At 36.7% G+C, this 26646-nt stretch overlaps 1 protein-coding gene across 2 annotated transcripts in view; it reads right to left on the bottom strand.

The window, feature by feature from the left end:
• The window catches only part of DNAH8 (dynein axonemal heavy chain 8), a 491513-nt gene that overhangs the window by 190771 nt on the left and 274096 nt on the right, over nucleotides 1-26646 (bottom strand). For both annotated transcript variants that reach the window (XM_016431041.2, XM_016431044.2), the window contains 5 exons: nucleotides 6245-6423; nucleotides 5157-5344; nucleotides 2373-2459; nucleotides 1405-1512; nucleotides 847-981 (listed from right to left, as the gene is read on the bottom strand). In XM_016431041.2, coding sequence (XP_016286527.1) covers nucleotides 847-981; nucleotides 1405-1512; nucleotides 2373-2459; nucleotides 5157-5344; nucleotides 6245-6423 — 697 coding nt within the window. The remainder of the gene's footprint in view (nucleotides 1-846; nucleotides 982-1404; nucleotides 1513-2372; nucleotides 2460-5156; nucleotides 5345-6244; nucleotides 6424-26646) is intronic.

The raw sequence follows: 26646 nt of genomic DNA, 5'->3' as shown, positions 1-26646 counted from the left end.
CATTGAATTATCAGAGTATGGTCATTTACTATCTGTTTCATTATTACATAATAAAACTCCATAATAAAATTGAATTAGATGTTTATTTCAGTTATTACAAAATTCAAAAGTAACTCAAGCCTTGATCCACACTTATCTTTCCCAGTTAGGTAGAATGAACCAAAGTTAGCTATTTTCATATCTCATTTCTTATGTAATTCAGATCTTCCACTGATTTCCTTACTGAACACTCAATTTTTAAACAATAGTCTATCATACTTTGTCTCCTAATGTAGGCCAGCCATATTAGGGTGCTTTTGTTTCTACATTCAGATTTCTCCTCCTCCTCTTCTGGATGTAGTTAGGTGGCTACTCTGATAGCTCAGATTAAAAGATCTTCTCAGTCATTCACATCACTCAAGTAATAAATATCTCTTGATGATCATCTTTACAATAAAGGGAAAGTTACCCAGGATCTGCTTAAGGTCTTTGATTTTCATTGTTCTTCCCCTTGGGCTTTTGTGAAGCAAAGCAAATGCTTGTTTCCTTCCTTCAATAGCTAGCTGCTCTAGAGGCTCTAACATTAGCACAGCATTTCCCATGGCACGCATAAACTCTGAGTGATGTGCTTTCAGGCATTCAAATTGATCAAGGCCAGATTTGCCCTAGACTATGACACCAGCTGACTTTTGGCTCAAGTGAGATAAAGAGGATGTCCTGGCAGTTTCTCTATTCTAAGTCCAGTTTGTGATTCTGTTACTGCCCTTTCCCTGTAGTAATATCATCTCATCTCACTGCAAAGTGGTAGCACTCAATCTGAACACTATCTTGGAAATAGAAAAGAAGTCAAAGAAGAAAGATGCTTACCAACTTAGAGAGGTTCATATCTCTCAGACCTCTCATAACAGTGCTTAGCTCACTGTCTTCTGGTCTGGCTCTTTTTTGAGCCCCAAGAGTTCTCAAAACTGACAGGATATTTCTTAGACCAAAGTCATAGTGGACCTAAAGGAAAAAGGCAGAAGAAAATGAAATTCCATAAATTCAAGTACCCTAATTTAATGGAGTTAGTGGTTCAGGAATGACTAAGCCACAGTATCAATTTCAGCATAAATTTATTTTTCTTTCCCTTGGACCAGAAAGAAAAGGCAAATTTGAGATCTCTGAAAAATTCTGCAATTCAATATATGTATCCTTAAACACTTTTAGAGTCTGTCATGCAGGATATCAGGGTAAGTATTAATGCCAGAGGACAAGTGATAAGTTTAAGGAATCACCTTTTAATGACTTTAACAACTGAATTCCAAATACTTTTGAGCAAAGAAAAATAAGATTTTTAAGCCAGTAGGCAATTAGTAAGTCAACAAAGAAAAAAAGGTAAATTAAAGCGACCTTCAGTCATCTAGAAAAATATTTTCACAAAATTACCTGTTTCGTAAGCTGCTCCTCACAAAGTTTGTAAAGAACATAGAATTTCTGAGCTAAGATGACATTTTCAAGAAACCCACAGCTTGCAAGCTTTACTCTCATAATTATCTGAAATTCAACATATTAAATGTCAATAATTTTATTAAATAAAAATAATAGTATTATATAGTGTTTACTATGTGCCAAGCTATGTGTCAAGTACTTTTTTTACATATATTATCTTATTTGATCACCATGAAAATCCCAGGAGCTCAGGCTATCATCATGACTATTTTACAGATGAAGAACCTGAGGCAGATATAGTTTAAATGACTTGCTCAGGGTCATATATCTAGTAAGTGTCTGAGGTCAAATTGGAATTCATGAAGATGGACCTTCCTGACTTCCTGGTACTCTATCCACTGCACCATCTAGTCACCTCTGAAATAAATAATAATAGCTAACTATAACAATAGTAACCACAAATGAATTGAGTGTTTTAAGATTTTTCAAAGTATATTCTATGCACATTGCATTTGGTTCTCATGAGGATCAGAGAGGATAAGTGATCTGTCCCTGATCATATAACCAATCATACTCTTAGAGGCAGATAATAACACAGGTTTCTTTTGAATACCAGGCCAAGAAAACAACTAATCTAGTGGTTCTCTTTAAAAAAAAGTTTTATTGTTTAATTATTTTTTATTATTTTTATTATAATTATTATAATTATTTAATTATTGTTTAATTATGTCATTTTTGTATCACAGTCATATTTCATACTAAACCTCCCTCCCCTATTGAATTCAAAGAAAAACTCTCTAGGAAAGCCAACCAATACGCTGACCAGGTATGATAGTGGTTTCATTTCTATACAGACATTTCATATCTGTATCTCTCAGTTAAGAAGAAATAGGTTTATTCTCTAAGATCAGGATTGGTCACCATAATATATTGGAATGTCATGCATCTTAAATAAAAATGAGTACCTGTCTATCAGGAACCATCATAGCTACTGTTCGAAACTGAATTTTTAAGTTTTCTGGTAGTTCTTGACGTCCAGCATATCCAGGATTCTAAAAGAATAAATATTATTACTTCATAACATATTACTTTATGACATTTGTTTCAGCTTTTTTTAGTTCAACAAATGAAAAAAATTTTAATGTTTAATTTTAGCTTTGAAAAAATTTCCCTTGCAAATCTAGATTAGATTTATACAGGTTGTTTTGATCTAAAAGAATCTGCATTGGACCCAGTCATACAGTTTACTAATGCCTCTCAATTCCCTCTTACACTGTTAACTAATCTATCTAAACTAAACTAACCACACATACCAATATATAGAAAACAATGTCAAGCTGTATTTCTGACAAAGTACAGTGGAGAGCTGAGGAAATGATTTGGATATATCTGGTCCCCAAACCTATGTTAGTAGTAGTCTCTCGGTAACCGAGGATGACGATTGTCTTTGTGCATTTTCATCTATGGAGTGTGCACAAAAACATTTGTGCGTGAAGGAGATTTAAGTGGAAAAGTCGATGCGCAGAGACAGTCCCACTCTCTCGGCGTTGGAAGCCTGGGGCCAGTGGCACAAAAAGTCGTTACACCTGGAGACTTCCTCAGCTGCATTGGATGGCCATGTTGTCCTTTGTGCTCCAACACGCCCTAAGCACTCCACAATGCTTTGCTGTGTCGCCCTCTCAGCTGTTGAACCTTCTTATTGGTTTCTTCCGTCTGTTCGGCCGAAGCAGTCTTCACATGCTGGGTGAGCAAAGCCCTGGTTCACCAGGGGTCGATGACCCGATGGCTACCCTCACAAGGTTTGGCCGGCCTGTCGAAGCTGTTGCCCGGGGTGTGGCCACTGCCTCATGCTAGCAGCTACTGGGAGCCACAAGTGAGAGCTGGGTGTCAGGTGAGGGTCAGAGGCTGGAGAGCTGCCCTAGGAGGGCACGACACGCCCTCCATACCAGAGATACTACCCCTCCCTGAACACCCCATACACCCAAACCTATGGTTGAGGGGGAAAAACCCAAAATGTTTCATTCTCCACTGGACTCAAACAGTAAAGTTATAGTTCAAAAATTCTTTTACTGACAGTGTAAGGCTATCTACAATAGGAAAGGAGGGAAGCTTAAAGTGTGATGAGAGAGGTAAGAAGGGGAAGGAGCACAAGGAGGAGGTGGAATGGAAAGAAAAAGGAAGGATATAATATAAGAGGGATAGAAGACACGCTCTATGTCCAGATGCCTTTATCACAGGAGAATGCTTCTTGGATTGAGGTACAGAAGCAGTCAAAAAGTTAAAGGCATAAACTAGATGTGGACAAATTCTTAGAAGCCTACACTGAATCAATCAAGCCCACTAAGGCTTCATTTAACAAAAACAGATTCATCCACACTGAGAATAAATTATGGTAGTTGAAAGAATTGCTTAAGCCCTGTGGGGCTCAGTTTAAACAGCAAACCAGTTTGAATAAGGTATTCTAAGAACAGGTAAGCCTAGTGCCGAAGCAGGTCTAGTCAAGTCACTGAGAAAATTGCTTGCGTAGGGGGTTTGGAGTGGAGGAGAGAATGAGTCACCCAGTTCATCATCCCATTTGAACAAAGGAAAAGCTTATGATTTTAAAGACACATCAGAATACTTGGTTTTTTTCACTTCTGTTGTTGGTAGCAGCATATCCAGAATAGCTGGGGGCAGGGGGAAGAGGGGAGAGGGAGAGCAGTAACTGCACTAATTGCAAAAAGAAATATCAAAGACAAAATAGACATTGCTACCCACACCAAGGGGAATGTAATTAAAACTCCAGGAAGAGAGAAAAGATCTTTCAAACAATAGGAGTTACACATTTTACTCCTTTGCTTCATGTACTGAGCTTGAGCCTACATTCCCCAAAACTCTACATATGGGATAGTGTGAGACAGATTATTTCTTTTGGGGTTTTGGGGGAGTTATACTATACCACTGGCTCTTACTATAGCACCTCAGTAAACACTCCTTCCTAAAAGTTAATTAACATTGGTTGGCTATTTGGTAATCAGGGCATCCTTAATTTTTTGGCCTGAGACGTTTCTCCTTGTTTTCTCTGGAAACAGAGCCTTTTCAATCTCCTTAATATTCAGCTGCTCTCCTGGGGACCATCTCTGGTTTTGCTATGTCTTTTTGTTATGTATAAACAACCAGAACAGAGTAATTTTGTAGAGAAATACAACATATATCAGATACATGAGAGCTTTGTACAGTGAGAAGACAATGTTTTAATTTTTAGACATTTCCTAATTTCAGCATTTTTTATTAGTTCCACCCTTGTAATAGTTAATGCTCAGAGGTAATATCCTTCAGAGTATGATTTAAATTATATTCATTTTACAGTTGTCTACACTAATAAACATTTGTCATTTTTCTTTTCATACAATCAACTCAAATCTTCCTTGAAATTCCTCCCTGTCAACTGTTGATCAAACTTTATAGATGAGCTTAATGTCCCTTGTGATTGGGAGATTTCACTCATCTAATTGATTTACCTAAATTAAATGTTCAATGAGACTTTCATATGATTTTTGTTATGAGATATTACCAAGGACTCTTTAAACATTTAAATCATCAATAAGTTTTATCATATGAAAAGAGAAAGCAAAATTAACTACAAAAGGAAGGAAATTAATTACCAAGGGAATCACTTAGATTAGGTTTAGAGTCAAAGATCCTCAATTAGAATTTCATCACTTTCAAGTGTCTTAAAATCTGATTATACCATAATCAGAGTTTCTTACCATTGTTAGAAAGATTCCAAATTCTGGATTTAAATCAACGCAATCACCATCAGAAAAAATAAACTGCTTTTTTCTCTCCTTTCTTGCTGTCAAAACAATATAAATCTGTTGAGCTGCCACTGATAATACAGGCAACTCAATTCTGTTAAATTCATCAAAGCATCCCCAGGAGCCAGACTGTGCTAAACCTAGAGAAGAAAACAGTGATTTAAAATTTTTTACGGAAATAATTGCAAATCTTAACATAAATAATCTTACAGATTGTCTTCTGGGTGCTAATCATTTTCAAGAGTGCCCACAATTTATTATTTTGTACAACATATCAATTTATCATATCTATCTGGCTTAGTCAGCTCTGAGGCTGGGGAAATGAAACAAGTTACTAGTGAAATGTTCCAGGAGGACTGACTTTAACAATTGTGAATGGATTTAACTAGGCCAGGCAACTTTTGTGCCTTGAGTGGTGTGGATGATTTTTGCCGAGTGTCAGATTCAAGTGAGATTCCTAGGTATAGTTTTTCTGAAGAGAAATTTCCTGGACTTGGGCATGTCTCTGTGTTTCTTCTATGATTTGCCAAAGAGCAAGAAGGCAACCTGGAGGAGTGTAGAACAGCATATTCCTTCCTTAGGTCATTCTTGTGTGGCAGGATTTGGTACCATCCCTGGGTGATAAAAGCAAGTCACTCTCCACGGAGGGGTCAAGTCTGTGTTAAGAACTTTCACAGACATTCCCGCATGTATTTCTGATATGGTACTTGTTCAGAGACTGCTCCTTTGCCTTGGAGGTGTTTTTGGAAGTTCAGATATAACGTATAGTATCTTCACTGGTCGAGCACTTATCATGCTTAACTCATTCACAACAGGGGTTTTAAATAGCATCAACAACATTGATTTTTAGAAATGCAAGAGAATTATGCTTGCTTGATATTTTTCATTCATTAGTAAAATCTTTGCAATAAAATGAGATTCCAAAGATTAAAAAAATAAAAATGAACTAATCAAGTAATAATAATTCAACATCTAACATTGTTTACATTTTTGTGAAAAAAGGCATCCTATCACATTTTTCCATAGTCATCACCACTTACCTTTGAAAATCCGTCCTAAGCCTCTAAAATCCATTTGATCTGAACAGTTAAACACCACCACATATTTTCCTAGGCATCGTCCCATGTCTTTCGTTGTTTCTGTTTTGCCAGTTCCTGCTGGTCCTGCTGGAGCTCCTCCCATGTTCATACCCAAAGCCTGAGCTAGTGTGATATAGCACCTGCAAAATTTAATTTAGAAAATAAATATGCTATAATAAATCTTACAGTAATGTCTGTGCAAAATTCTACCCTGGCTATGACGAGAATAGTAAAGTATAATAAATGTGTAGCATAAATAAGAGAGGAAATCAAACCAAACTCTGGGCATTAAGAATGTGTTTTTCACTTGAATTAGATTTAGAGTCAGCAAGTCTAATTCTCTAAACAAAGTTTTAGATCACCTCTTATCTCTATTGTTATAGTTATTTTTTTAAATATGAGGCTAAGAGGCACCATTGTTACAAACTAATAAAGAATGATAAGGTAATAAACAATAAACCACATATTAAAATAAAGTTGATTATAGTTCATATATTAAGAAACTGACCAGACTATGAAATTAGTAGATCTTATTCATTAAGAGTCAATATGAGGAGACTTCCGGTTAAGATGGCGGCTTAGAGAAAGCTGAAGTTCAGATCTCCGGAAAACCCTTCCCGGCCGATCTCAAACTAGAAGCTCCTAAGGCGCCGAAATTCAAAACGATCAACAGCACAGACCCTGGGAACCCTCCTCCTGGACCAGGACCCGGTTCAAAAGGTACGGCTCCCCTTAAAAGCCAGAACCCGAGATCCCTCGGACCTCAGGGGTAGGAGCGCAGAGTCCAAGGCTCCCGGAAGCGGCAGCCGCGCCGGGCTCAGAGAGCAGGGTCTGAGGAACAACAACCCTCAGGGTCTTCTACCCAAGTCCCAGTCCAGGTGAAAGTTACTGCCTGGGGCTTCCGCTGCAAAGAGCTGGTCGGTCAAAGAGCCGGTCGGTCCGGGTGAAAGTTACTGCCTGGGGCCTCCGCTGCAGAGAGCTGGTCAAAACAACAGCAACCCTCAGGGCGGGCAGGACAGCCTCACGGGCTGGATCCTGCTATCCAAGTCTCAGTGGGGGTCTGTGCTCTCGGAGCTTGGGGAAGCGGCAGCCCATCCCCCCGCAGGCCGACGAAACAGCCTCACGGCCAGGGATTCTGAAGGCAACTTCCGGAAATCGAGCCAGGGGGAGAGTGTGGCCTCGTGGTCCGACCCTTCCATTCCAGTTCCAGTGAGGCATATTCAGTTTAACCCAGGGAACGCTCATAGAACCAACATCTGCCCAGGACTAAAGCCTCTGATCACCAGACAAAGACAAGAAAAGCCAATCCTCCACGTTCAGAGATGACAAACTCCACAGAAGCACAGAAGCCCCAAAATACCAAGAAAAATAAGAAGAAAGGGGCAACTCTGGACACATTCTATGGAGCCAAAATACAAAATACAGAGCAGATAGAAGAAGATATACAAGAAAATTCTCCAAAATCTTCCAAAGGAAATAGAAACTCTCCACAAACCCATGAAGAATTTGAATCAGAAAGGACCAAAAAGATGGAAGCCCTCTGGGAGGAAAAGTGGGAAATGATGCAAAAGAAATTCACGCATCTACAAAACCAGTTTGACCAAACTGTAAAAGAAAACCAGGCTTTAAAGCAAGAACTAATAAAGCAAAGCCAAAACACCAAGAAATTAGAAGAGAACATAAAATATCTCACCGACAAGGTGATAGATCTGGAAAACAGGGGGAGAAGAGAAAATCTAAGAATAATTGGACTCCCAGAAAAGCCAGAAATAAACACCAAACTGGACATGGTGATACAAGATATAATCAAAGAAAATTGCCCAGAGATTCTAGAACAAGGGGGCAATACATCCACTGACAGAGCTCACAGAACACCTTCTACACTAAACCCCCAAAAGACAACTCCCAGGAATGTAATTGCCAAATTCCAAAGCTATCAAACAAAAGAAAAAATCCTACAGGAAGCCAGAAAAAGACAATTTAGATATAAAGGAATGCCAATCAGGGTCACACAAGACCTTGCAAGTTCTACGCTGAATGATCGTAAGGCATGGAACATGATCTTCAGAAAGGCAAGAGAGCTGGGTCTCCAACCAAGAATCAGCTACCCAGCAAAACTGACTATATACTTCCAAGGGAAAGTATGGGCATTCAACAAAATAGAAGACTTCCAACTTTTTGCAAAGAAAAGACCAGAGCTCTGTGGAAAGTTTGATACCGAAAATCAAAGAGCAAGGAATACCTGAAAAGGTAAATATTAAGGAAAGGGGAAAAATGTTATCTTCTTTTACTCAAACTCTCTTCTATAAGGACTACATTTATATCAACCTATGTATACTAATATGTGGGGAAAATGTAATGTATAAATAGGGGGTAAAGAAAGACCAAATAGAATAATGGTTCTCACACAAAGATTCACAGGGGAAGGGGAGGGGAAGAAAACTCCTATAAGAAGGAGAGGAAGAGGGGGGGGGGTTTACTTAAACCTCAATCTCAGGGAAATCAACTCTGAGAGGGAAAAACATCCAGATCCATTGGGATCTTGAATTCTATCTTACCCAACAAGGGTAAGGAGAAGGGAAAACCAAGGGGGGGAGGGGGAGAGGGAGAACAAAAATGGAGGGAAAGAGAGGGGGGAGGGGGAGGGAACAAAAAGGGAGGGACTAAAAAGGGAAACATCAAGGGAGGGGACAAGGGGGACTGATTCAAAGTAAATCACTGGACTAAAAGGTAGAGCCGAAGAAGAAAAGGTTAGAATTAGGGAAGGCAATCAAAATGCCAGGGAGTCCACAAATGACAATCATAACTTTGAACGTGAATGGGATGAACTCACCCATAAAACGTAGACGAATAGCTGAATGGATTAGAATCCAAAACCCTACCATATGTTGTCTTCAAGAAACACACATGAGGCGGGTTGACACCCACAAGGTCAGAATTAAAGGATGGAGTAAGACCTTCTGGGCCTCAACTGATAGAAAGAAGGCAGGAGTGGTAATCATGATATCTGATAAAGCCAATGCAAAAATAGACCTGATCAAAAGGGATAGGGAAGGTAATTATATTTTGTTAAAAGGGACTCTAGACAATGAGGAAATAACATTAATCAACATGTATGCACCAAATAATATAGCACCCAAATTTCTAATGGAGAAACTAGGAGAATTGAAGGAAGAAATAGACAATAAAACCATACTAGTGGGAGACTTAAACCAACCATTATCAAATTTAGATAAATCAAATCAAAAAATAAATAAGAAAGAGGTAAAAGAAGTGAATGAAATCTTAGAAAAATTAGAATTAATAGACATATGGAGAAAAATAAATAGGGATAAAAAGGAATACACCTTCTTCTCAGCACCACATGGCACATTCACAAAAATTGACCATACATTAGGTCACAGAAACATAGCACACAAATGCAAAAAAGCAGAAATAATGAATGCAGCCTTCTCAGATCACAAGGCAATAAAAATAATGATTAGTAATGGTACATGGAAAACCAAATCTAAAACCAATTGGAAATTAAACAATATGATACTCCAAAACCGTTTAGCTAAAGAAGAAATCATAGAAACAATTAATAATTTCATCAAGGAAAATGACAATGGCGAAACATCCTTTCAAACCTTTTGGGATGCAGCCAAAGCGGTAATCAGAGGCAAATTCATATCCCTGAAAGCTCATATTAACAAACAAGGGAGAGCAGAGATCAATCAATTGGAAATGCAATTGAAAAAACTCGAAAGCGATCAAATTAAAAACCCCCAGCAGAAAACCAAATTAGAAATCCTAAAAATTAAGGGAGAAATTAATAAAATCGAAAGTGATAGAACTATTGATTTAATAAATAAGACAAGAAGCTGGTACTTTGAAAAAACAAACAAAATAGACAAAGTACTGGTCAATCTAATTAAAAAAAGGAAGGAAGAAAAGCAAATTCACAGCATTAAAGATGAAAAGGGGGACAGCACCTCCAATGAGGAGGAAATTAAGGCAATCATTAGAAACTACTTTGCCCAATTATATGGCAATAAATACACCAATTTAGGAGAAATGGATGAATATATACAAAAATACAAACTGCCTAGACTAACAGAAGAGGAAATAGAATTCTTAAATAATCCCATATCAGAAATTGAAATCCATCAAGCCATCAAAGAACTTCCTAAGAAAAAATCCCCAGGGCCTGATGGATTCACCTGTGAATTCCATCAAACATTCAGAGAACAGTTAACACCAATACTATACAAACTATTTGACATAATAAGCAAAGAGGGAGTTCTACCAAACTCCTTTTACGACACAAACATGGTACTGATTCCAAAACCAGGCAGGTCAAAAACAGAGAAAGAAAACTATAGACCAATCTCCCTAATGAATATAGATGCAAAAATTTTAAATAGGATACTAGCAAAAAGACTCCAGCAAGTGATCAGAAGGATCATTCACCATGATCAAGTAGGATTCATACCAGGGATGCAGGGCTGGTTCAACATTAGGAAAACCATCCACATAATTGACCACATCAACAAGCAAACTAGCAAGAACCACATGATTATCTCAATAGATGCAGAAAAAGCCTTTGATAAAATACAACACCCATTCCTATTAAAAACACTAGAAAGCATAGGAATAGAAGGGTCATTCCTAAAAATAATAAACAGTATATATCTAAAACCAACAGCTAATATCATCTGCAATGGGGATAAACTAGATGCATTCCCAATAAGATCAGGAGTGAAACAAGGATGCCCATTATCACCTCTACTATTTGACATTGTACTAGAAACACTAGCAGTAGCAATTAGAGAAGATAAAGAAATTGAAGGCATCAGAATAGGCAAGGAGGAGACCAAGTTATCACTCTTTGCGGATGACATGATGGTCTACTTAAAGAATCCTAGAGATTCAACCAAAAAGCTAATTGAAATAATCAACAACTTTAGCAAAGTTGCAGGATACAAAATAAACCCACATAAATCATCAGCTTTTCTATATATCTCCAACACAGCTCAGCAGCAAGAACTAGAAAGAGAAATCCCATTCAAAATCACCTTAGACAAAATAAAATACCTAGGAATCTATCTCCCAAGACAAACACAGGAACTATATGAACACAACTACAAAACACTCGCCACACAACTAAAACTAGACTTGAACAATTGGAAAAACATTAACTGCTCATGGATAGGACGAGCCAATATAATAAAAATGACCATCCTACCCAAACTTATTTATCTATTTAGTGCCATACCCATTGAACTACCAAAATACTTCTTCACTGATTTAGAAAAAACCATAACAAAGTTCATTTGGAAGAACAAAAGATCAAGGATATCCAGGGAAATAATGAAAAAAAAACACATATGATGGGGGCCTTGCAGTCCCAGACCTCAAACTATATTACAAAGCAGCAGTCATCAAAACAATTTGGTACTGGCTAAGAAACAGAAAGGAAGATCAGTGGAATAGACTGGGGGAAAACGACCTCAGCAAGACAGTATACGATAAACCCAAAGATCCCAGCTTTTGGGACAAAAATCCACTATTCGATAAAAACTGCTGGGAAAATTGGAAGACAGTGTGGGAGAGACTAGGAATAGATCAACACCTCACACCCTACACCAAGATAAATTCAAAATGGGTGAGTGACTTAAACATAAAGAAGGAAACCATAAGTAAATTGGGTAAACACAGAACAGTATACATGTCAGACCTTTGGGAGGGGAAAGGCTTTAAAACCAAGCAAGATATAGAAAGAATCACAAAATGTAAAATAAATAATTTTGACTACATCAAACTAAAAAGCTTTTGTACAAACAAAACCAATATAACTAAAATCAGAAGGGAAACAACAAATTGGGAAAAAATCTTCATAGAAACCTCTGACAAAGGTTTAATTACTCATATTTATAATGAGCTAAATCAATTGTACAAAAAATCAAGCCATTCTCCAATTGATAAATGGGCAAGGGAAATGGATAGGCAGTTCTCAGATAAAGAAATCAAAACTATTAACAAGCACATGAAGAAGTGCTCTACATCTCTTATAATCAGAGAGATGCAAATCAAAACAACTCTGAGGTATCACCTCACACCTAGCAGATTGGCTAACATAACAGCAAAGGAAAGTAATGAATGCTGGAGGGGATGTGGCAAAGTAGGGACATTAATTCATTGCTGGTGGAGTTGTGAACTGATCCAACCATTCTGGAGGGCAATTTGGAACTATGCCCAAAGGGCGACAAAAGAATATCTACCCTTTGACCCAGCCATAGCACTGCTGGGTCTGTATCCCAAAGAGATAATGGACACAAAGACTTGTACAAAAATATTCATAGCTGCGCTCTTTGTGGTGGCCCAAAACTGGAAAACGAGGGGATGCCCATCAATTGGGGAAAGGCTGAACAAACTGTGGTATATGTTGGTGATGGAGTACTATTGTGCTCAAAGGAATAATAAAGTGGAGAAGTTCCATGGAGACTGGAACAACCTCCAGGAAGTGATGCAGAGCGAGAGGAGCAGAACCAGGAGAACATTGTACACAGAGACTAATACACTGTGGTATAATCGAACGTAATGGACTTCTCCATTAGGGGCGGTGTAATGTCCCTGAACAACTTTCAGGGATCCAGGAGAAAAAAAAACACCATTCATAAGCAAAGGATAAACTATGGGAGTGGAAACACCGAGAAAAAGCAACTGCCTGAATACAGAGGCTGAGGGGACATGACAGAGGATAGACTTTAAATGAACACTCTAATGCAAATACTATCAACAAAGCAATGGGTTCAAATCAAGAAAACATCTAATGCCCAGTGGACTTACGCGTCGGCTATGGGGGGTGGGGGGGAGGAAAAGAAAATGATCTATGTCTTTAACGAATAATGCTTGGAAATGATCAAATAAAATATATTTAAAAAAAAAAGAATAGGAAGAAAAATGTTTTTAAAATATTTCATACTTCAGTTTTATCGAAATAAAAAAAAAAAAAGAAGCCAGCTTGAAGTCATTTTGGATCCTTTTATCAATGAACTACCAATAGATGCTAAAAGAAGTTGTAACTTTATTTGAAATTTGCCTATGCTGAATGAATAAAAGTTCTTTAAATTTCCTGAAAAAAAAAAAAGAGTCAATATGAGCAGCTCTAGTGATTCAGTTTAAGAAGAAAGACTGAAGGAATTAGAAGGAATACTAGTGTGGTCAGTGTGGGGAAGTTCACCTGAAAGAGGACTATAAAGCAGGTTATAAGATTTACCTTAGAAGATAAAATATAAAAATGTTGCAGGGCTATATTTAACAAGTAAAAAATTACTGGGACTTAATAGAACAGGGGGAGGATATATAGATGAAAAAGAGATGAAAGAAAAAAGAAAAACAGGGGAAAGCATAATTTCTTTGTAAGGATTCACTGGGAAGGATGTGCCTCCCTGATATTTCCATATGGGGAAATAAATATCTCTTCTAACCAAGCTGAATGGAAATACAATGGAAGAAGAAAAAAGAGAAGCACAATTAGCAGTAAAAGCAGGGGGAAAAGAAGACTGAAGGTAAGGGAGTGATGAGAGAGGTATATGTGAAAACAAAAGAGAATGAGAAGGTGGGAAGACACAAGATAGAAAAAGGAGAAAGAGGGGGTGTAAAGGAGGAAAAATAGAAAAAGTGAGGAAAAGGAAGGGAATGAAGAAAGAAAGGAAGGAAGGAAGGAAGGAAAGAAGGAAGGAAGGAAAGAAGGGAGGAAAGAAGGAAGGAAGGAAGGAAGGAAGGAAGAAAGGAAGGAAGGAAGGAAGGAAGGAAGGAAGGAAGGAAGGAAGGAAGGAAGGAAGGAAGGAAGGAAGGAAGGAAGGAAGGAAGGAAGGAAGGAAGGAAGGAAGGAAGGAAGGAAGAGAGAAAAAAGAAAGGAAGGAAGGAGGGAAAGAAGGAAGGAAAAGAAAGAGAATGAGAGAGAAAGAGAGAGCAGCTGAGAGAGAGAGAGAGAGAGAGACAGAGAGAGAGAGAGAGAGAGAGAGACAGAGAGAGAGAGAGAGAGAGAGAGAGAGAGAGAGAGAGAGAGAGAGAGAGAGAGAGAGAGAGAGAGAGAGAGAGAGAGAGAGAGAGAGGTCAATTTACCTGAAACAAACCAGGTTTAGTTGGTTATTTTATTGGGAGGAGAGCAAGGGAGAAGAAAGTTAGGGATGGTGGTGGCAGCTCAAAGTACTGTCTGATTGCAAGTCTTTCTATGAAAAAAGGGAAGTGGTCCATACTGCAGAGATTCTGGACCAGATCTGATGAGGAAAAAGGCAAGTCTTAGGAGAATGTCATAGTGATAGGAGAAAAAGAGATGGCCTAGAGACAGATAAGAAAAATGGTTTCAAGTTGGGTTTCAAAGGCTGTTAGAAGTCTTGGAGGCATAGGGATGATAATGAATAAAACCCTGCTCTAGTTATAGCTCTGGGGAAAGAAAAAGAAAATATCATCCCTACTACCACAACTTGTAGGTAGGATCTGTGGGGCAAGGGCTTTCAGCAAAGAATCCCTTATATTCAGAGATGGCTCTAGAGATTTATATACTTTTGGGGTGTACTAATAATTCCACAATAAAAAATTGGGGGGAGGGGTTGGCCTTTTTATAAAACAGCATTCTTTAATATTGTGAATCGTTGTTCTGTCATTTCATTCATGTTTGATTCTGTAACTACATTTGAGGGTTTCTTGGCAAAGATATTGGAGTGGTTTTCCATTGCTTTCTCCAGCTCCTTTTACAGATAAGGAAACTAAGGCAAATCAGGGTAGGAGACTTTCTCACACCACCCAACCAGGAAGTGTCTGAAGGAAGATTTGAACTTGGGAAGATGAGTTTTCCTGACTCTAGGACTAGCACATAAGAGTGAATAGAACATGGCACCATCTAGTCTGCAAATGAGGAACTGCCTTGAACATACTGGAAGATATACAGACACATACACATTGTCCCAAGGTTTTAGGTTGGAACTCTAAGCCAAGAGAGGGAGAAAAGTCTTCAATGTGTACCCAAGCACATTGTGCCATCAAAGTCACAAGGATTACATGCATTTTTGTGTCAAAATTGATATAAGCTTCAAAGAAAAATTAGTCACAAATAAGACTGGTGTATATGCCTAGATGCTGGTTGTCCAATAATTATGCTCAGAACCAACCTTAAACAGAGAATTTCATAAATATTTGTGTGTAGTGTGATTTCAGGGGTTGTTCCGAAGAGACCCAGTCTCTCATATAAAGCCTGAAATTCTTTTAGCTAAGGAGAAAAGCTTTCATTCCAAGATTAGAGGTAAAAGTTTAAAAAGCATATGTCCTTAAGAGAGATAATGCTAAGAAATTACTCTGAGATCTGGGAAGAATAGATGAAGAGTTGTAAGGGATCAGAGAGGCTAGCTAATCCAATACCCTTATTTTATTTTTTTTTATTTTTTTAATTTCCAGATTATAGAATTATTAAAAATATTTTTAAAACCATGAAGAAAATAAAGTAAAAAAACAGTATGTCTCAGTCTGCATTCAGACTTCATCAGTTTTTTCTCTGGAAGTAGACAGCATTTTTTGTCATAAGTCTTTTAGAATTGTCTTGGATTGCTAAGAATAATTATGTCATTCACACCTGACCCTCATACAATATAGCTTTTATTGTATACAATATTCTCCTGGTTCTGCTCATTTCATTTTGCAACAGTTCATGTAAGTTTTCCTAGAATATATTGAGATCATCCTGCTCATCATTTCTTATGACACAAAATTATTCTATTACAATCACATAGTATAACTTGTTAAGTTATTTCATAATTGCCCATTAGGCATCCCCTCAATTTCCAATTCTTTTCCACCACAAAATAACTGCTATACATATTTTTGTACAAATTTTCCCTTTTTTATTTTTTTATCTCTTTGGGATATAGTCTAAGCAAATATATGCACAGTTTTATAGTCCTTTCAGCATAGTTCCAAAGTCCTCTTCTTAATACATATCAGTTCACAACAATACCAACAATACATTGCTATCTCAATTTTCCCATATTCCCTCCAACATCTATCATTTTCCTTTCTATCATATTAGTTGATTTGATTGAGCGAGAGAATACCTCAGAGTTGTTTTAAGTTACAGTTCTCTAATCAATAATGATTTAAAACTTTTTTCATGTAATTGGATAAAGTTTCTTTATTTTTTGGACTGAAAATTGCCTGTTCAGATCTTTTGACCATTTGCCATATTCATAGAGACACTTGCTTACAACACTTTCCCAGCTTTCTGCTTTCCTTCTAATGTTGGTTGCATTAGTTTCATTTGTACAAAACCGTTCCAATTGAATATAATAAAATTATCCATTTTTCATACCTTAATATTCTTTGTTTCTTCCCTTACTCATAAACTATATAGTATAGTCTATACTCCCCTAATTTTTTTTGTTATCATTCTCTGCTTCTACATCATGTACTCATTTTAACCTTATCTTGCTGTATGGTGTGAGATGTTGGTCAATACCTAGTTTCTAATATAGCCTTTTCTGGTTTTCCCAGAAATTTTTCTCAGAAAGAGAATTTTTGTGCCAAAAATTAGATTTGGGGGACTACCAAACATAGAAGTTACTATGGTCATTTACTATTGTGTATTGTGTATCTAATATATTCTACCACTCTATTTCTCAACCAATAGCAGATTATTTTGATGATTATCCCTTTGTAATACAGTTGAGATCTAGTATAGATAGGCTACCTCATTTCAAATTTTTAAAATGGATTCTTCTGATATTCTTGACCTTTTATTCTTCCAGATAAACTCTGCTATTATTTTTTATTGCCCTGTAGAATAATTTTTTGGTAGTTTGATTGGCATAATAATGAAGAATTAAATTAATTTAGGTAGAATTGACATTTTTATTATCTTTTATTTTTTATCATACTGTCAGTGTTATTATATTGGCTTGCACTATCCTTGAGCAAGTATATTTTTTCCAGTTATTTAGATCTGACTTTAATAATGTGAAAAGTTTTTTTTTAAACAGTGTTCATAAAGTTCCTGGGTTTGTCTTGACAGGTAGACTCCCAAGAATTTTGTATTGTCTACAGTTATTTTAAGTGGAATTTATTTTTAATCTCTTGCTCCTTGACTTTGTATTATATAGAGAGAAATACTGATTTGGGATGGGGGCATTATTTAATATCCTGCAACTTTGCTAATGTTATTTCAACTAGTTTTTTAGTTGATTCTTTAAGTATACCAGCTCTAAATATACATCATATTGTTTGCAAAAGGTGTTAGTTTTGTTTCCTCTTTGCCAATTATAATTCCTTTGATTTCTTTTTCTTCTCTTATGGCTACACCGAGCATTTATAATACTATAGTGAATTGTGGTGATGATAAAGAGTATCCTTGCTACCCTGATCTACTTGCAAAGCATGAGTACTGAATTTTGTCAAAAGCTTTTTCTGCATCTATTAAGATAATTTCTATGATTTCTGTTGGTTTTGTTATTAATATGGACAATTATGCTGATAGTTTTCCTAATACTGAATGAGCCCTATATTTCTGGCATAAATCCTAACTGGTAATGGTATTTGATTCTTTTCATACTGCTATAATTTCCTTGCTAGTATTTTATTTAATATTTTAGCATCAATATTCATTAGGGAAATTGGTTGATAGTTTTCTTTCTCTGCCTTTGTTCTTCCAGGTTTATGAATCAATACCACATTTGTGTTGTAAAAGGAAGTTAATAGAATTCATTCATCTATTTTTCTAAATAGTTTATATAGTATTAGACTTAATAGTACTTTAAATGTTTAATAGAATTCACTTGTGAATTCATTCTGGCTTTAGAAAACTTTTTCTTAGAGAATTTATTAGTGTCTTGTTTGATTTTTTTTATAAGATGCAATTGTTTAAATACTTTATTTGGGGGAGGTGGAGTCAAGATGGTGGCATAGAGGCAGCAAAAGTTCAGACCTCTGAAAACCTTTCCTTACCGATTACAAACTAAATGTTCCAAGGGGACTGAAAATCAAACTTAACAACAGGACATACCCAAGGTACTCTCCTGCTGGACTCAAAAGATAAGCTCCCCAAAAGCCTGAAATCAAGAACACTCAGGTTTAAGGGGAAGGAAGAAGGAAAGTCCCAGGACCCCTCCCCCACCTAGAGTGCTGAGCCTCCAGCAGTAGCTGGAACCTCTGGGAGGGCAAGGGTGCTAGTCTGGAGGGAGTACCTTGCGGGTAAAGCTGTGCCAGGCTCAGAGCTTGGAATACAGGTGGTGGGGAAGCAGATGGAGAAGTGCAGAGAGGGTAACTTAGTTGCAGCAACAAAGACACTAAATATTGCCTCCCCTTCCTGAGATTTTGGCCTCAGGGCACATCCAGCTCTGCAACTCATCTGGGCTTAATCTCATTGGGAAGCTCAAGCTCCAACACCCCTCCCCTACAGATTGTGCTGAGAGATTTTCTAACTAAACTCCAAGGGTGAAGGCTAACAGAAAATCCCCAAACCAGAGATACAACACAAAATGAGGGAAGTAAAAGCTCAGGCAACTACAGGAAATAAAGAAAGGGTAAATATCAGCAAACAACAGAAAAAGGAAAAAAAATTACAATGGACAGCTTCTATCTAGGCAATGAACAAAGAACAAACGGAACAGAGAAAGATGATGGAATAGCAAGCAAAAAAACAGAAATTCCAGCAAACTGGATACAGGCTTTGGAAGAACTCAAAATACAATTCAAAACACAATTAAGAGAGGCTGAAGATAACTGGGAAAAGAACTTAAAAAGCAAGATAAGTCATCTGGAAACAGAAAACAGAGCCTTGAAAGTCAAAATTAATCAGCTTGAAAATGAGGCAAAGGAGAAGAAAGATCAGAAGGATGACCAAAAAGCCAGGGATGAAATTCAGTCTTTAAAAACCAGAATACAACAATTAGAAGAAAGTGACTTTACAAGGCAGCAGGACACTATAAAACAAAATCAAAAGAATGAAAAAACTGAGGAAAATATGAAGCACCTTATTCACAAAACAGAAGATTTTGTTCCAGAAAGACACCTTAAGAATCATTGGTCTACTGGAAGACCATGACAAAAGAAAAAGCCTGAACATCATACTATAGGAAATTATCCAAGAAAACTGCCCTGATATTCTAGAACAAGAGGGAAAAGTGGAGATTGAAAGAATCCACAGATCACCTCCTGTACTTAATCCTGAACTGACAACACCCAGGAATGTGTAAAGATGATTTTAGGGTTGTGACTTAAAATCTAGATTTAATTGGTCGCCAAAAAATACCCAAGTCAGTGTGGAAATTTATAGTAATTTAATTAATATAGAGGGAAGGAATTTAAGGAGAAGGAGGAAAGAGGATATAGGATTTCTTCTGCCTGGCCTATGCCAGGGGGAGTTTAAAATTCACGCCTCAAGGTCTCTGAAGAAGATTAGAGGCATCTAAGAGGATAAAGTTGGAAAGTAAAGGAGGAAAACTCAGCCAGAAACTCACAACCGAACTAGACAATAGCTTGTAGCCACACTAAGATGCTGGAAGTCTCAGCATGCTGCTCTCAGCTAACTCTCCACCTCCAAAAAGGATTCCTGTCAATAAGGATCCCTGGAGACAGCAAGGGAGCCAAATATATAGACCTTTCAACCTTGTGTCTCCTCCTCTAAATACCCATTTCTAGTTCTCATCTTCTTTTGATTAGATTATATCTTTAGAGTTACTTAACACTTCTTTGTAAAGTTTACCTTTTGTTAGCTACTTGACCTTTTTGTGATTAATTTAACCTTTATAATTACTTAACACCTGTTTGTATTAAGATCTAAAAACAGACTTAGCTTAAAGTTGTGAACCTTAAAATTCTCAGACCCTACTTCATAAGATTGGGTTAAGACCATTCCCCACTTTAAACAATGAAGTAACTTAGTTCAGGAATGTGAGAACTCTACTTAGATCAGGAATGTGAGAACTCTACTTCACCATACTTAAGCATGCCTTAGGGGAAGATAAAGTTGTAAACTCCTTGCTGAAAGTGAAAAATACTTAAACCCATACTTATAGTAAGGCAAAAGTTCTTAAGCTATGCCTATTTTTGGATATAATACAAAAGGGTGCTAAGTACCTATAAAGGTCAGGCAACTTGTGAACTTACAAGGAGCAAAGAGGTGAGAACTTACTCAGAGATTCTAGTCTACTCAGGTGTGAATTACTCAAAAGATTAGTCTTCTTAGGTGTAAACTAAGAATGGTCTGTCCTTTGAAAAACGTCTACTGTGATTGGTAGATGGGAGAACTTAGGGGAGGTGACATAGTAGAAATTTCCCTTTATAAGGAGATGAAGAAGCTGAGAGCACACAGTCTCTTGGATCAGTCTCTTGAAGACAGTCTGAGGGAGGCTGACTCTGGCTGGAACTCCCTCTGAGGAGACTTGCTGCCTCCCGGCCCGCGAGAGGCTGCAAGGGTGAGAAGATAGAGATAGAGTAGAAGTTTTAGATCCCGCAAAGGGCGTGAATGAGCTGACTTTAGAGATGTAAATAATTGAGTCAGTAGACAATTATTATTTGTAAGAGCCACAGCTGCTCCGACCACTGGGTGTTACTATCCAGGCTGTCCCACCCAATGATCTCAATTTAACACTACACTGGTCAGAGGATAATGCTAGCTCAGATGGAAAGGAGATCAGAAACTACAGGAGGTAGATAATGCTAGGTAGCATTAGGAAAAAGAGAGAGAAAGTAAGGCAGGCCTGGCCTAAAGACCAGGCCTTAGTGAGAAAGATAGAGAGGAGAGAGACAGGGGATAAGATGCTCCTTAGCAAACCTGTGGATGTCCTCCAAGTGGGCAGGCTGGCTGTGGCTTGTTTATTTATAGTCTTGACAGCTCAATACATATTGAACAGTTATATGATACCTCAATGCATATGGATGAGTTACCTGGGGTATTCCCATTGGATAATGCAACTTATGACAAGGTGAAGGTGGGGTTATTATCCCCATGAGAGTGAGACAAAGGAAAGCAAGGTTTCGCGCCTAAACTTCAGCCACGCTGGCAATAAAATTTATTGCCATGCACAGGATGGCCATGTGCTCACTCACAATCCTTGTCTCCCCATAATGCCTATGGGCTGGACTGCTACAAGACTCTATCCCTCTGAATCCTTGCTTGGACAGATCTTGTGGTGGGTGATAAAAGACTGACTTATCCCTCTCTTCCTAGGCTGGCTCATGCCGGCCTAGGCTGGTATAGCCCTTTTCTCATTATTTCCTTTCTCTCTCTCTCTCTTTCTTAATTCCTCATTTGTATTAATTAAAATCTCTATAAAACCTAGCTGACTTGGGTATATTGAATAACTGGGAATATTTCCCTGGCGACCACCTTATATTTGATTTAAAAACAAGACACTGTAGTGAAAACATATTTCCTGCAGTCACAACTTACTCATCCACTCTTTTATCTACTACAATTTAAGTCTTCCACTATTTTAATCATTACAGTTTATGGCAACCAACTATTTTAATTATTACAAAGTTCTAGCTTCATTATAAGATGAGAACTAAGTACATTCATTGTTCAGTCAGGAGATTACAACTTTATCTAAGTAGGGTGGAATAATTTAAAGTTGACAAATGTTATAGCCAAATTCAAGAACTATCAGATCAAGGAAAAAATATTACAAACTGCTAAGAAGAAATCATTCAGATACCATGGAACTACAGTGAGGAAAACACAGGATCTGGTTGTATCTGCACTGAAAGACCAAAAGGCATGGAATATGATATTCTGGAAAGCAAGGAAACTAGGCCTAAAACCAAGAATCAACTACCCAGCAAAACTGACTATATTCTTACAGGGGATAGTATGGTTATTTAATAAAATAAAAGAATTCCAAGCATTTGTAAAGACAAGACCAGACCTGAACAGAAAATATGATGCCCAAACATAGAAATCAAGAGAATCATCAAAAGGTAATTAAGAAAGAGGGGGAAAAAAGAAAAACCAAACCAAACAAACAAACAAAAAAAACAACTTTTTTTAAGAGAACCAAAAAGTTAAAATAATATGTATCCCAATAAGAAAAGTGGTCATTGGTAACTCTTAAAAATTGTTATTATCACCTGCATAGCTAGAAGAATTATACTTAGAGGGAACACTGACAAACTGTATAAGATGAAATGTCAAGACATAAATATCTATATAGATATATGTATGCATAAATACATATTTATATATGTGTGTATATATATAAAACTAGAGCTAAAAAAGGTTAGTACTAAAAGAAATGGGAAAAGAAACAAAATGGGGTGAATTTATATGTCACAACGAAGCACATGGTGGGAAGTGGGGAGAACATCAATACACTGGAAGGGTAACGAGGTTGGAGATAAGAAATACTCAATACTTACATGCATTGAAATTGACTCCAAGACGGAAAAACAATTAAATACATTGGAGCAGAAAATTGATTTGCACCCTATAGGGAATTAGAAGGGTAACAAACAGACTGGTGGGGAGGGAAGCAGTAAAAAGGAGGGAGAAGGTGGGGGGATAGTTTAAAAAGACTGTAAAGAAAATAAGAGGGGAATAAGAAAGGAGTGGGGTAGAAAGGGAAGTAAAATAAGGGTGGGAATTAGGGGGACTGATTAAAAACAAAACATTGGTGTAGAAGGAAATAGTGAAAGAAGAAAAGGCAGGACTATGAGTGGAAATCAAAATGCTGGGAAATACACAGCTGATAATCATAACTCTGAATGTGAATGGAATGAAATCACCCATAAAATGCAAGTGAATAGCAGAGTAGATTAGAAACCAAAACCCTACCATATGCTCTCTTCAAGAAACAAACATGAGGAAGGTAAACACATGTAATTAAAAGTAAGAGGATGGAGCCAAATCTATTAGCATCAACTGATAAAAAAGAAGGCAGGAGTCAAAATCATGATATCTGACAAAGCCAAAGTAAAAATCTCTGGTCAAAAGAGATAGGGAAGGAAATTACATCCTGATAAAAGCCAGTATACACAATGAGGAAATATCAGTACTCAACATGTATGCACCAAATAGCATAGCATCCAAATTTCTAAAGGAGAAACTAGTGGAGCTCAAGGATAAAATAGATAGAAAAACTATACTAGTGGGAGATGTGAACCTTCCTCTATCAGAACTAGATAAATCAAACCAAAAAATAAATAAGAAAGAGGTAAGAGGAGTGAATGAAATCTTCGAACAATTAGAGTTAGTAGATATGTGGAGAAAAATAAATAGGGATAAAAAGAAATACCCCTTCTTTTCAACAGCACATGGTACATTCCCAAAGATTGACTGTATACTAGGGCATAAAAACATGGCAAACAAGTGCAAAACAGCAGAAATAATATATGTAACCTCAGATCACAACGCAATGAAAATAATAATTAGTAAGGGTACAAGGAGAGGTAAATCAAAAATTAATTGGAAATTAAACAATACAATTCTCAAAAACCAGTTAAAGAACAAATCATATAAACAATTAATAATTTCATTGAAGAAAATGACAATTAGGACACATCCTTTCAAAATCTATGGGATGCAGCCAAAGCAGTACTCAGGGAGAAATTTATAACCTTCAGTTCATATATTAATTAGGGAGGGCAGAGGTCAATGAATTGGGCATGCAAATTAAAAAAAAAACTAGAAAGTGAACAAATTAAAAATCCCCAGATGAAGACTAAATTAAAGATCCTAAATATCAAAGGAGAAATTAATAAAATTGAAAGTCAAAGAACTATTGATTTAATAAATAAAACTAGAAGCTGGTACTTTGAAAAAACAAATAAAATAGACAAAGTACTGTTTAGTCTAATTAAAAAAAGGAAAGAAGAAAACCAAATTGACAGTATCCAAGATGAAAAGGGAGATCTCACCTCTAATGAAGAGGAAATTAAGGGAATCATTAAAAACTACTATGCCCAATTATATGGCAATAAATATGGCAATCTGGGTGATATGGATGAATACTTACAAAAATTTAAATTGCCTAGACTAACAGAGGAATAAATAGACTAGCTAAACAACCCCATATCAAAAAATGAAATTGAAGAAGCAATCAAAGTACTCCCTAAGAAAAAATCCCCAGGTCCAGATGGATTCACAAATGAATCTATCAAACATTCAAAGAACAATGAATCCCAATATTATACAAACTATGAGACAGAATAAGCAAAGAAAGAGTTCTACCAAATTCCTTTTATGATGCAAATATAGTACTGATTCCAAGGCCAGTCAAGTCAAAAACAGAGAAAGAAAACTACACACCGATCTCCTTATTTTATATAGATGCAAAAATCTTAAATAGGATACTAGCAAAAAGACTCCAGCAAGTGATCATGAGGGTTATTCACTATGATCTGGTGGGATTCATACCAGGAATGCAAGGATGGTTCAATATTATGAAAACCATCCACATAATTAACTATATTAATACGCAAACTGTCAAAAATCACATGATTATCTCAATAGATGCAGAAAAAGCCTTTGACAAAATACAACACCCATTCCTATTGAAAACACTAGAAAGTATAGGAAAAGAAGGGTCTTTCCTAAAAATAAAAAAAACAGCGTATAACTAAAACCATCAGCAAACATCATCTACAATGGGGATAAATTAGAAGCCTTCCCAATAAGATCAAGAGTGAAACAAGGATGCCCATTATCACCTCTATTATTTAACACTTTACCAAAAACACTAGCTATAGCAATTAGAGAAGAAAAAGAAATTGATGGTATTAAAAGAGGCAATGAGGAGACCAAGCTATCATTCTTTGCAGATGATATGATGGTCTACTTAAAGAATTCTAGAGAATCAACTAAAAATCTAGTTGAAATAATCAACAACTTTATCAAAGTTGCAGGATACAAAATAAACCCACACAAGTCATTAGCATTTCTATATATTTCCAACACATCTCCGCAACAAGAATTAGAAAGAGAAATTCCATTTTAAATCACCCTAGACAATATAAAATACTTGGGAATATACCTGCTGAGACAAACACAGAAACTATATGAACACAACTACAAAACACTCTCCACACAACTAAAACTAGATCAAAACAATTGGAAAAACATCAATTGCTCATGGGTAGGATGAACTAACATAAAATGACAATCCTGCCCAAATTAATTTACTTAATTAGTGCCATACCCATTGAACTACCAAAAAACATTTTTACTGAATTAGAAAAAACCATAACAAAGTTCATTTGGAAGAACAAAAGATCATATCCAGGGATATCATGAAAAAAAAATGCAAAGGAAGGAGGACTTGCAGTCCCAGATCACAAACTATACTATAAAGTAGTGGTCATCAAAACAATTTGATACTGGCTAAGAGACAGAAAGGAGGATTAGTGGAATAGACTTGGGGTAAGTGACCTCAGCAAGACAGTAAATTAGGGGAACAAAGAATAGTATATCTATCTATCTATCTATCTATCTATCTATCTATCTATCTATCTATCTATCTATCTATCTCTCTCTATATCTATATCTATGTATCTATCTATCTAGGAAAGGAAAGATTTTAAAACCAAGCAAGAGCTAGGAAAAATCACAAAATGTAAAATCAGTAATTTTTATTACATCAAATTAAAACAAATTAAACAAAACCAATGCAACCAAAATTAGAAAGGAAGCAACAAATTGGGAAACAATCTTCAGAAGAAAAACCTCTGACAAAGGTTTAATTACTCAAATTTATAAAGAGCTGAATCAATTGTACAAAAATATTAAGCCATTGTCTGATTAATAAATGGGCAAGGGACATGAATAGTCACTTTTCAGTTCAAGAAATCAGAACTATTAATAAGCACATGAAAAGGTGTTCTAAATCTCTTATAATCAGAGAAATGCAAATCAAAACAACTCTGAGGTATCACCTCACACCTAGCAGATTGGTTAACATGACAGCAAAGGAAAGTAATGAATGCTGGAGGGGATGTGGCAAAGTCAGGACATTAATGCATTGTTGGTGGAGTTGTGAATTGATTCAACCATTCTGGAGGCCAATTTGGAACTATGCCCAAAGGGCGATAAAAGACTGTCTGCCCTTTGATCCAGTCATAGCACAGCTGGGTTTGTACCCCAAAGAGATAATAAGTAAAAAGACTTGTACAAGAATATTCATAGCTGTGCACTTTGTGGTGGCAAAAAATTGGAAAATGAGGGGTTGCCCTTCAATTGGGGAATGGCTGAACAAATTGTGGTATATGTTGGTGATGGAATACTATTGTTGCTAAAAGTAATTATAAAGTGGAGGAATTCCATGGAGACTGGAACAACCTCCAGGAATTGATGCAGAGCAAAAGGAGCATAATCAGGAGAACATTATACACAGAGAATG

The sequence above is a fragment of the Monodelphis domestica genome, chromosome 2 (assembly GCF_027887165.1).
Source record: "Monodelphis domestica isolate mMonDom1 chromosome 2, mMonDom1.pri, whole genome shotgun sequence".
Taxonomy (NCBI): Eukaryota; Metazoa; Chordata; class Mammalia; order Didelphimorphia; family Didelphidae; genus Monodelphis; species Monodelphis domestica.
Note: the sequence above shows the minus strand (reverse complement) of the source record. Positions and strands in the feature narration are given on the sequence as shown.